This window comes from Salvelinus namaycush, chromosome 8 (assembly GCF_016432855.1).
Source record: "Salvelinus namaycush isolate Seneca chromosome 8, SaNama_1.0, whole genome shotgun sequence".
Taxonomy (NCBI): Eukaryota; Metazoa; Chordata; class Actinopteri; order Salmoniformes; family Salmonidae; genus Salvelinus; species Salvelinus namaycush.
In genome coordinates, this window is record NC_052314.1 from 14339576 (window position 1) to 14352634 (window position 13059).

A 13059-nucleotide genomic window follows, 5' to 3' on the forward strand; every position below is an offset into this window, starting at 1 on the left:
AGTTATGAATTATAGTTCCTAGTACTGTAGCTAGCTGAACTGAAATAGTGAACGTATGTGTGAGTGTTTGAGTGAGTATCATATTGTGTTGTAAGATTCTGAGACTGATGCTCAGGCACACGTTCATTACATCTCAATGTCACACTTCTCAGAGGGCAGACAGAGAGAGAGTGGTCCTGGCCAGGTTTGTGTTCCCCCTCTTCATCATGCAAATAGCCTGTTTCAGCAGACAGTTTAAGTGTGCTGTCAGGTCACCAGAATGGTTTCTCTTCACTCAATGTTTTTGGGCCAGCCTTCCAATTTACTGCCCTTGAACTCCCCCGTCTCAGGGGATTGGCAGTTAGATTTGCCTGATGAAAATTGTGGACATTCAAAACATTTAATAAGACAGGCATAGCAGATGGATTTTCTGATCAGAGGTCAGATCCTTGAGGATTCTCAGCACTTAGTGGTAGATACAAAGGTCTGAAATTACAATAAATGGAATAGTGAATAAGGGCTGTCAGTCTTGTTTAAGGCTGAGTTCAGTTGATGGGAAAATAGGTAGGTTGGCATTTATTGCATGAATCTTGACCTGGAGGCAGCTAGGCAGACTGGTCACTAATAGTCATAAAATCTACTTTTAAACCTAGCCCTAACCGTAACCACACTGCTAACCTTAATGCCTCACTCTAACCTTAAAATAAGACAAAAAGTGACATTTCTTATCATATAGTCAATTTGGACTTTGCAGCTGGCCCATCTAGCAGAAATCGCTCAGTTCTGCCTCCAGGGCAAGAGTCATGATAATAAATGTCAAACTGTGGAAAATAGGGCTGACTGTGGAGGCAGTGCAAAGATAGCTACAATATTTATTGTTTATGCTTGGTGCTATTATAAAGATATTCATCTACACATGAAAGTTATCTGAGTCAGGGAGACAATTTGACTAGTTTACCGAAATTCACAATCGGCTACTTCACCTCTCCTCTCTTCTACTCTTCTCCCCTTCCTCTCCCCTCTCCCCCTACCCTCTTCTCTATTCTCCACCCCCTGTGGGTGCCTCCCTCTTTGAGTGACATCTGATCACCAATGGCACTGTAATGATAATCTGATAACAGTGGGCCGGATAGGGCCATCCAAATGGGCTTTATCACATTACATTTAGACAAATGGCATGAAATGGAAACATTAAGATCCACTTAACGTGGGCTGTGCGCCACAGAAGGGCTCTCTGCCTGCCTCAGAGAGGGCTGAGTGGGCAGGGTGGTAGATGCTAGTGATGGGACAGTCTAATGGGGTTTTGATAGATGGATGCCATCATGCCAGCAGCCAGAGTGATGCTTAGCCCTGCTCCTCTGGAACAGTGGGAGATCTAAGAAATGTTTTGTTTTTCATAGTGATGAATGGGATTAACTAGCTTACACTGTTTATTATAAAGTCTTTGTCCCTCTGGTCTTTTTCCACAATAATGCTATCATAGCAATGAAACAGAGAGGGAGGAAGGTCTGGGAACATGTGGAAGTGATGGGGAGCAAGGCAGATGGATGTGTTTAGGAGAAGAAAAGGAAGAAAGGAAGAGAGTGAAGGACAGACTGGTGGGATGAGGAGAGGAGAGAAAATGCGTATTGAACAGAGTCGGAGGTAAAACATGGAGAATTTTGGAGAGAGAAAGCTGATTAATGAAAAAGCTGAAAATACTTTTTGCTAACAAACCTTGCCATCTCCTTGGATACTCTGGCATCTGAGACCCTTCTTCAGCTGTGGCAGACAGGATTCTAATTTAGAACAAGGTATTTAGGCGTGACATGACTGTCTGTGTCTCCGTCTGCTTCTGTCTGGCCTGTCATCTCCTGGCCTTAATGATGTCTCAGGTCCTAGTCTGGCTGCCTGGGTCGTGTGATTCACCAGGCCAGGGGTGGCAGCTACAGGCCACTGCTTTGACTCAGACAGAATGCTCTGGCCAAACACAACGTCTGAAACAAACTTTATTCAACTTTTATGTTTTGGGCTTTGAGATTCTGAGTTGAAAAAAGAGCAGCATACACACAGAAATGTTTAAACACACTGGAAAAGATACAACTTTATTTCTCCCTGGTGGAACAATACAAAGTTAACAAGTGCAGAAACAATTCAACTCATAACTCTACATTGTAGTGGATTACAAGGACAGAACGTGGTGCACGTTATCATCATCACCACCACCACACCCACAGTGAGGTACCGACAAATCACTACAAAGCTTCTTTGTACAGGTGGAGATTTACTCTACGGCAACCTCAAGCAAGCGGTACCGATACACCAAGTCTGGAACCAACAGCACCCTGAACAGCTTCTACCCCCAAGCCATAAGACTGCTAAACAGTTAGTCCTGGTAGCTATTTGGTTAACTACTTAACTATCTGCATTGACCAATTTGCACTCACTTTTTTGACTCATTAAATACGTTGCTGCTACTGTTCACTATGTCACTTTATTCCTAGTTATATGTACATATCTACCTCAATTACCTCGTACCCCTGCACAGTGACTCAGTACTGGTCCTCCTTGTATATAGACAAGTTATTGTTACTCATTATGTATCTATTATTACTTTTAATATTACGTGTTTTACTTTTGTATTATTTCTCTATTTTCTTTCTCTCTGCACTGTTGGGAACGGACCATAAGTATTTCACTGTTAGTCCACAGCTGTTGTTTACTAGACGTTTAACTGAAGTCTGTGCCCAGTGGGTTGCTAGGGAAGGGGCATTTCCCTATTTATCACGACTACATATTGTCGATGGAAAAGGAACTCCCTGCTCACAGTAGCTTTGCTTTGTTACAGCAGCACAGCACTGTGGCTCCAGAGGAGACGTGTGTTCCTAGCATATCTGATCTCTGCCATTTCCCCTGCTTTGAGCCCAATTAAATCCCCTTTGTATTGCAGCAGCTGTTTAAAATTCCTGCTCCTCCCAGTTTCCTAGCTGCTGCCACTGCTCTCTCTCTCACTTTCTGCAGGAGGGAGGGAGTTAGGGAAGGAGGCGGCGGACGGAAGAAGGGAGCGGCGGAGAGAGAAGAGAGAGGGGGAGAGAGGGAAAGGGGGAGGGAGAGAGAGATAGGAGAGGGAGTGACAGAAAGAGAGAGGTAGTGACTGAGAGAGAGAGGTAGAGAGAGAGGGAAGAAATGAAGGAAGGAAAGAGAGGAAGATACAAAGAAATAGCTTGCCAGTCCAGTCCAACCCAATTATTTCAGTTGGTCACATCTTATCTCAGCACTAGGTACAAGTCAACTTATATCGCACTTCTTGTGTTTTAAAAATGATATATTTCTATGATTAACCATATTATGAGTACCGCACTGTTGGGAAAGAGCTCTTAAGTAAGAATGTCTCTGTACTGTGGTATCCTGTGCACGTGGAGAATAAACGTTGAAACTGGAAACATGTCAGCACAGGATACAAGTCCGCTGGAGCAACCACGCAGTTACACTGTAGCCTTTTAGTGTACGGAAGTTAACTCAAACTGACCAAATCTGAACTTTATTGCTGATTACAACAGATTATAATGTCAGCAAGGGTCATTCTTATAACAGAAATGTGTAAAATGGTTGTACAAATCCAGTGTATTTTTAGGGGCCTGCAGACTTCAGTGAACGTATGAATCCAGATAATGACAAAACTATTTTTTCAGTATTGCTCTGTTAGAATTTGGGGGATAGCTGTGCTGCTCCTCCTGCCTAGTGGCTGGCCAGGAGTGTTGGTGGTAATTCCAGTCTCTTCCAAACAGAAGTGTGTATAGTTCTGCCATTTTTATTGGCCCCTACCAAGGACACTGCAGTGTACTGCCTGCTGCATGGTTGGTACGGTCCAGGAATTCTCTGCACGTAATGTACTGGCTGTGCAGCTGCCAGATATCCAGGTTACAGCTGCAGAATCGGGGTAGAGTGAAGAGAGACACACCCCTGTACTGCACTGTATACGCTCTTAGAAAAAAGTGATATCTAGAACCAAAAAGGGTTCTTCGGGCTGTCCCCATCGGAGAACCCTTTGAAGAACCCCTTTTGGTTCCAGGTAGAATCCTTTCTATTCCAGGTACAAACCTTTTTGGTTCGATGTAGAACCCTTTCCACAGAGGGTTCTACATGGAACCCAAAAGAGTTCTACCTGGAACCAAAAAGCGATCTCCTTTGGAACAGACGCAGAAACCTTTTGGAACCCTTTTCTCTACGAGCGGACCTCCTGTCTTCCTCCATCACAATCCTTCCCCCTCCCAGCCTGCTGACACAAACATATGCTTTATTCTCTCTCCCCCCTCCCAACACAACAAGGCTGTACTTTATTTATCAATCAGAAAGTACAGTATATGTCAGCAATTAGTTAAGCGCTGAGCACAGCTTTATTGCACCCCTGTGCGGTTGCTAACACCTTTCTTTTTCACTGAAGTGATTATTTTGTCTGCACTCCACTCTTGCTCATTGCTAAGCTGACAAGGTGGCTTGAAGGGGAAGACCACTGTGTTCAGTAAGGTTTTATTATGTTGACATATGTCTTTTCCATAGACTTCACCTTGCGATTAAATCTATCCTGCAGAGAGAGCCTGGGATTGCATCCCAAATGGCACCCTATTCCCCATATAGTGCATTACTTTTGACCTGAGCCCTACCAAATGTAGTGCACTATATAGGGAATAGGATGCCATTTGGGATGCAAGCCTCAGATTCAATTCAGTGATTGCTCTGTGTGTGAGATGGTCTATGTTCTCATTTAGGTCAGGGCTCTCAATGCTGTACATTATTGCTGATAAGATTGGCTATTACCGGTATGGTACATTGGTGCTTATAATTTAAATGAACCAAATGAATATACATTTTTATCATTATTCCTAATGGGTCTCTTTAACTAAAGCCTGGACAGGAAAAGGACTGGACATCAGTTTGTGAAGGTTGTAGTAGAGGAAACTTCACCAACTTATGTTTAATTAGAAAAATAATAAGATCACAAAATACACACAAAGGCCATTTCTGAAGACAGGCTGACACTGTAGAATAGAGATATCTCTCGATTCAGGTGAGTCACTTGTCGCTGAAGCAAAATAGTGTTGTCTGTCTTCAAGATGCTCAGCGTCAACCTCCATGGTGAATCGTCTAGGATGGTTACCACTCATAGAAAGTCCCTGACTAGTTTCCTTTAAATGAATCCCCAATAGATACAGTACTCCCACAACTTCTTCTGACTACTACTGAACTTAACCCCACACAGCAACCAAGTGCAATCAACACTCAAACACACAAATCAAACAAAGCCCCCTCTTCTGTAACATCATTTTATCCAGTTCATTTCAAGTCTCCATTGGTTTCTTATTAGAACAGTCCCCGCCCATGCAGGGGTATACATGGTCAGTTTCAGTGCCTGTGGCCTGTTCCTTAGCAGTGTTTGGGTAGCAGCAGCTCCATCCACCTGGACCTTCTGTCGTAGTCTAGACGTTTCGTCATACTCTATCCTCCATAGCCCTGTGTGTAGGAGCTCAGAGGAATGGAGGTGAGCAGGAACTGCTAGCTAGCCACTAGCTTCCGTAGGGCCAGCCACCCTGTGGTACATTACTGTGTCAATAATCCAGCCAGACAGAGACAGGTGTCTGAGCCGTGCTATCCTCTGCCCGACGTCGCTGCTCTCTACTCTTCTACTCATTCATCCTCTTGCAGCTTCACTCTGAATGGAAAAAAAGACAGTGATACACTATTAAAACCCTTATAACGATGGTATTGACAGTACAACCAACTAAATGAATTAGACATATGCTGTATACTCTAGTTTCAGCGTTCTCCTCTGTTGTATGTTTGCATTGAACAAGGCCAGTTATTATTGTTGTTATCTTTTTTAAATTACAATGGAGTGAACAATAAAAGCAACAACCATTCCTCTCCATGGTGCTTCCTCTCTACCCGGCTGTTTTTAGTTTTTTTAACAATATATATATATATATATATTTTTTACAATTTAACAATCATTAGCAGACTTCACCCCCGGACATGCTGGACATGCTGCTGCTCCACCCCCCCCCCCCCCTCTGGTCCTCCCCTTCCTCCTCTGAAGAGCCTCCACTGACACACACACACACACACACACACACACACACACACACACACACACACACACACACACACACACACACACACACACACACACACACACACACACACACACACCGCAGACTTCACTTGATTTAATTTATTTACTACCCAAACGTTTCCACGCAAACCCATTCAACTGCAGTTGTGGTTCAAAGATACCATGTGAATATGCAGGAAATAGACACACGCTTTGGAGACAAAAGAAATGACATGAAAGCTTTTTGAAGCGCCCAAAGCTTATTTCTGGAGAGAATCTGGCATTAGTAAGTGGTATCTTTATCAGATTATTATGTCACACTGCTCAGGTAGTCTGGCAGGCAGATGACTGCTGTTAGTGTGTATGTTGCCGTATGGTCAAGTTTGGTCAAAGCAATGTACCTACCATACATTGACCATCTGATGAATCAGAAACCAGACTGCCAGGCGATAGACTTGCTGATATGATACACTACATGACAAAAGTATGTGGACACCTGCCCATCAAATATCTCATTCCAGAAACATGGGCATTAATATGGAGTTGGTTCCCCCCTTTGCTGCTATAAAAGCTTCCACTCTTTGGGAAGGCTTTCCACTAGATGTTGGAACATTGCTGCGGTGACTTGCCTCCACTTCAGCCACAAGAGCATTAGAGAGGTCGGGCACTGATGTTGGGCGATTAGGCCTGGCTCGCAGTCGGCGTTCCAATTCAACCCAAAGGTGTTCGATGGGGTTGAGGTCAGAGCTCTGTGCAGGCGAGTCAAGTTCTTCCACGCCAATCTCTACAAAACTTTTCTGTGTGGACCTCACTTTGTGCATGGGGGCATTGTCATGTTGAAACAGGAAAGGGCCTACTCCAAACTATTGCAACAAAGTTGAAATCACAGAATCGTCTAGAATATCATTGTATGCTGTAGCGTTAAGATTTCCCTTAACGCTACAGCACTAAGGGGCCTAGCCCGAACCATGAAAAACAGCCCCAGACCATTATTCCTCCTCCACCCAACGTTACGGATGGCACGATGCATTCGGGCAGGTAGCGATCTCCTGGCATCTGCCAAACCCAGATTTGTTGGCCTGCCAGATGGTGAAGCGTGATTCATCATTCCAGAGAACGCGTTTCCAATGCTCCAGAGCCCAATGGCGGCTAAATTTACACCACTCCACTGACACTTGGCATTGCACATGATGATCTTAGGCTTGTGTGTGGCTGCTCGGCCATGGAAACCCATTTCATGAAGCTCCTGATGAACAGTTCTTGTGCTGACGTTGCTTCCAGAGGCAGTTTGGAACTCAGTAGGGAGTTTTGCAACCGAGGACAGACGACTGTGAGCTTGTGTGGCCTCCCACTTCGCGGCTGAGCCGTTGTTGCTCCTAGATGTTTCCACTTCACAATAACAGCACTTACAGTTGACCGGGGCAGCTCTAGCAGGGCAGAAATTTGACGAACTGACTTGTTGGAAAGGTGGCATCCTATGACGGTGCCACGTTGAAAGTCACTGAGCTCTTCAGTGCAGGACATTCTACTGCCAATGTTTGTCATAACTGTGTGCTTGATTTTATAAACCTGTCAGCAATGGGTGTAGCTGAAATAGCCAAATTCACAATTTTTTTAGGGTTGTCCACATACTTTGGTGTATCTTAGCCACAGAGACCTGACTGGAAATGGCTGTCAGGTGACGGTCAGGCAGACGGCTCAGCTCTGAGTCAGGGCCTATGACTGTGGTGACAGATGCCACCTCGTTTGGTCGACTCTGCTATAGATGACCCTAGCTGGCCTGGTGAGGCAGCCTGGCATGCAGGCAGGCATCACCCAGGAGGTGGGTGGTCCATATGGCACCGGGCCTGGTTGCTGTGATCCGATGCCAAATGTTCTGGTGATAATCACCATGGAGATAGAGCTTCATCTCTCACTATGGTTAACATGCATTAATATGATATGAAATGCTGCTGGCTGCCTATTCAGTTTTCACACTGTCGATGCTACAGTAGTTTGCATTTCCTGCTGTACAGGAAAATTCTCAGCAACTAAAGAGTGATCAAATTAAGATCCTACATCTGTACACACCAAGCCCTGAGCAGCTTGATCGTCGCTCACATACTGTATTATAAAGCCTAAAACCTAGTATCTGACCGAAATGATATTGCAGTTCAGCTATTTTTTATGATGCTCTGAGGCATCATACTAAGTTAGTATCAGTATGGGAACATGAGGAATCCAAAGAGCAGCACTAATCATAGAGAAGGGAAGGCTCAATCTGCCAACATCCCAAAACTGAATCCAGGACCTCTCTCTGGTAAGGGTTCCATCACACATGTGCGATCCAATGGTATCAAGAGAGTTAAGGGTTAACACCCCACCCCTGGGCACTCTCTATGAATTTGAAAGTGGTTCAATTTCTCCAGCCCCATCCCTTAGCTTTTTATAAAAACCGGGGCAGAGAAAACACTTTATTATTGTTTCAACTGCTGATTGACCCTTTAATGTAGTGAGCTTTGAAATGATTGGTGTATGTTCATTTTAAAGTGATTCAAATGCATTAAAATGTTAATGACGGTAGTATGATAAACTAAAGAAAATATACTTTTTTTCAAGTTTTTGACATTTTTATGTTTACTTTTTGAAAATACTAATATTAATGGCCCAAAATACAAACAAATATAAATACTGACAGGTAGATGCAAAAATGTCATTTCAGCATGTGGTGCTTGGCCTTAATATGACCAGACATTCTAACCAGATCTGAGACATTGTACAGATGTAGGATCTTAATTTAATTTAAGACAGTTTGCTCCCCTTTTTTGTAAGGGGAAATCAAGTCAAATTTCTAAATGGAAATTACAAACGTCAGAAGCGTTTTCAAACCTAAAATACACTGCAAGTATTACATTTCCTGAAAGTTATCCTGCAACAGGGTGATCAAATTAAGATCCTACATCTGTAACTGTCAGGAGGAGATCCTGTTTCATTATTGAGCTCTGAGTGTTTTTTATTTGCGCTGTGCTGGGAGCTTCCAGGAACAGCTGTGTGTGTTTACTGCTGTGTAAAGGCTTGCTACAGGGCCCCAGTGGACCACAATGTCAAAAATATATCAGTTATGTGGCCATGTGCTCATGTGCTCTCCATGCACAAATTGTCAAAGAAAGCATACTAAAGCCTGGGATCTTTTTCCTGTTATGAGCCAATATAGTCCACAGCTTCTTATCAATCATGGCATACTTGATACTGTCATGATCCCACTGTGCATATTATTTGTTCCACTTAACCAACGGGGACTTGTTGTCTGTTATCTATATTGGACCCATCGGTTCCTGTAAATACATGACTGTGCATGAATAACTGATTGTGCTTTCTGCTCATCCATGCATTGCGACTCTTCCTTTTAGCTAGAACATACAGTACCTGGTTAAGCATTCTGTATTTGTTTAGGCTGACTTCAATACCTGAACAGCAGAATTTTTATAAATCTATCCATGGAGAGAAAGTAATATCAGATTCCCAGACCGCCTACGCTGAGCCAATAACAGATTTAAGTCTGTGCACACATAACAGCCTTCTCAAGTAGAATCCGAGCTAGAAAATTTGGTTCCTTAGAAGTTGTAGGAACGTACATTTTTGGTTTCCATTGGTTCTGGGAACGAAGCCATAAGTTTCCTGACTGAACGTTTTTTAAACTTTCTGAGAAGCGGAGTGAACATTTTACCTGTTCTGGTAACGTTAATCTTTAGGTTGCAGGGAGGTTCTGAGAACATTTTACTATGGTTCCCTGAAAGTGTTCCTGGGAGGTTTTATTAACGTTCTGAGAATGGAAATTCTAGGTTATTTGAAGGTAATTAAATAACGTTCTCAGAATATGTTTCAGAAAGACTTTTAGTAAAGTCAGTGAGATTTAAACCAATGCTCTTCTGTTCTCTATCCATGGAATTAGTCCACTGCGCCCACAGGATGGAGCTAGCATGCAATGTTTTTTTTAACTCATACAAAGCTGTTAATTTTTGTCTATTCAAACAGACCCCATTTCAAAGGAAACAAGCACTCAATAAGATCACACACTTAACAAGATAGAGGATAGAGATAGTTTTGTTGGGACTGAAAACGGAATGTATATGTTTTTAAATAACAATCTTAGAACTTTATTTGAACATTACTAATGTTTTCTTGTGTTTTTTGTGGAAAGTTTTCTTAATTTTCTGAGAACTTGACTTTAAATAGAACCATGAGAAAACCTGTAGAAAAACGTTATGCTGAAGTACTGAAATTCCCACAGAACATTGTTTCTTAATACTCTCTGAATGTTCTGAGATCATGACTTTAAATAGAACCATGAGGAAACCTGTAGAAAATGATGTAAATGATGTATGTTGCGTTATGTACTGAAATTCCCACCTAAGAAACATGGTTCTCAGAACGTTATGTGCTAGCTGGGTATCCTGCACCATTCCCAGAACGTTGTGGGAAGGTTGTATGCAAAATAACCATACAACCACCATGCTCTCACCAAGCTCTAAGAAACATATAGTTCTCACAGCGTTATCTGCTAGCTGGGATTATGGTAAACAGTGTTCCCACACATTAACCTGCCATGCTGCAATTCCTCCCCACAAAGAAATAGATGCAGGGAAATGATCTGATACTTTTGCGGCAGTATTGTTGTGGCAGGTAGCCTAGTGGTTAGAGCGTTGGGCTAGTAACCGGTAGGTTGCAAGATCGAATCCCTGAGCTGACAAGGTAAAAATCTGTCGTTCTACCCCTGAACAAGGTAGTTAACCCACTGTTCGTCATTGAAAATAAGAATTTGCTTTTAACCGATCTGCCTAGTTAAATAAAGGTTAAAAAAAAATGGTTGTAGATTATGCTTCAGTTTGGTGACCTTTGACCCCTATTTCTGTTGGTTTACATCCGACCAACAAACAGATGTTCCTCTAAGTATAAATCTAATTCTCAGCCATTACCCATCATACTCCCTGTCGCTGGGGTTACGGGTCTATCGCTTGCAACTTAACTCAAGACCATCTGATGATGATGCATTGTTTGTGTATTTATTTGGGCAACACACTTTGGATCCTATTCAGTCACAACCGATTACAGAATTTGCAGTGTAAGACAATAACAATGTTATTTTCATCTCATACCAGAAAAACAGCTTGTGATTGAACAGAGCCTTTAGCCTCAGTATCATCTCAATGTTTGTATCATTTGGAAGAAAACATGATTTGTTATTCATAACTTGTACAGATTATGAAAATGTCATACAAATGAATACTTTTCTGAAAGCACTCGCTTTGAACTTCCTAAGCCAAACTCAGCTTACTCTATACAATACAATTTTTTGTCAAATATTACATCTTTATTTTCAGAACAAGATCATACTAACACATCCATAACAACCTGATGGAGTTATAATGCATAATGCAAAGTCTTCACTACCAATCATCTATTACAACAGCATGTATTACCATCAGGTAGCCTATGGATGCTACCTTCCTATAGGCCTACTTTGTCTTTTATCCACAATGTGAATCCTGACCCAACCTGATTCATTTTCAAAGACCCTATGTTCTGTGTGAAGCTGGCCTGTTTCCAGTAGGAGTCAAGCATCCCTGACTGAGGCTGATGTGGCGTCTCAGACTGAACTGACTGCTCTCCCTAACAAGGTGCCTCTGTGGACATGTCTGGTGGCACAGGTGCTTGACCAGTATTGTCACAGCAAAATAGTCATGCAGCAACAGGGTTTGAACATTTAGTCAATATTGTTGCTTGATCGGTGGTTAGGCTTTTAGCTGGCCAAAATGAGGCTACATGCAATACTGTTAATATAACCATGTGCTAGTGCAGGTTCTCAGGGAATTTCTGTAAATAATTAAGCTAATCTTATTCTAAGAAAATAAGAGTGGTACAGAAATGAACATTAAATTATCTGGCAACAGCTCTTGTGGACATTCCTGCAGTCACCATGCCAATTGCACACTCCCTCAAAACTTGAGACATCTGTGGCATTGTGTTGTGTGGCACTTTTTAGAGTGGCCTTTTATTGTCCAAAGCACAAGGTACACCTGTGTAATGATCATGTTGTTTACACATGCTGTTTAATCATCTTCTTGATATGCCACACCTGTCAGGTGGATGGATTATCTTGGCAAATGAGAAATGCTCACTAACAGGGATGTAAACAAATTTGTGCACACCATTTGAGAGAAATAAGCTTTTTGTGCGTATGGAACATTTCTAGGATCTTTTATTTCAGCTCATGAAACATGGGACCAACACTTTACATGTTGCATTTATATTTTGTTCAGTATAATTAGGCATATATTCATCAATAGGACAGGCTCTATGGACAGGTGTTCCTATGAACATGTCCCACTGGTAGTTACTAGGAATGTGTTCACCGCTAGGACAGATTCTGTCTCAGCTCTTCTGTCTGTGTCAGAACCCTGACTCTGACGGTCTGGCACGGCCAACAAACCCATTTGTCATATCTCTGCTCTCATTAAGTTATCATAGACAGTCAGAGAGATGGCTTGGCCAGAGGACTGGTGTCTGTCTGTCTGCCGTTCTGGCTGTCCGGCTGTCTGGCTCGTAGTGAGAGCTCTGTGTTTTGAGTACAAGCCAGCTCCTCGACACCAAGAGAATGTCTGAGACAGAGATTGATCCAATCCTTTGATGAAGATTGAGGTTGTTCTGACTAATATTCTGACTGTGTTGATCCAATCCTTTGATGAAGATTGAGGTTGTTCTGACTAATATTCTGACTGTGTTGATCCAATCCTTTGATGAAGATTGAGGTTGTTCTGACTAATATTCTGACTGTGTTGATCCAATCCTTTGATGAAGATTGAGGTTGTTCTGACTAATATTCTGACTGTGTTGATCCAATCCTTTGATGAAGATTGAGGTTGTTCTGACTAATATTCTGACTGTGTTGATCCAATCCTTTGATGAAGATTGAGTTTGTTCTGATTAACATAACTTTTTTTTTTGATTGAGGT

General features: G+C 42.4%; 1 protein-coding gene across 1 annotated transcript in view; it reads right to left on the reverse strand.

The window, feature by feature from the left end:
• Positions 1–5437: 5437 nt before the first annotated feature.
• shisal1a (shisa like 1a) overlaps positions 5438–13059 on the reverse strand; it is a 38140-nt gene continuing 30518 nt past the window's right edge. The window contains exon 5 of the mRNA XM_038998674.1: positions 5438–5668. Within this exon, the coding sequence (XP_038854602.1) occupies position 5668 (1 nt within the window). The 3' untranslated portion in view covers positions 5438–5667. The remainder of the gene's footprint in view (positions 5669–13059) is intronic.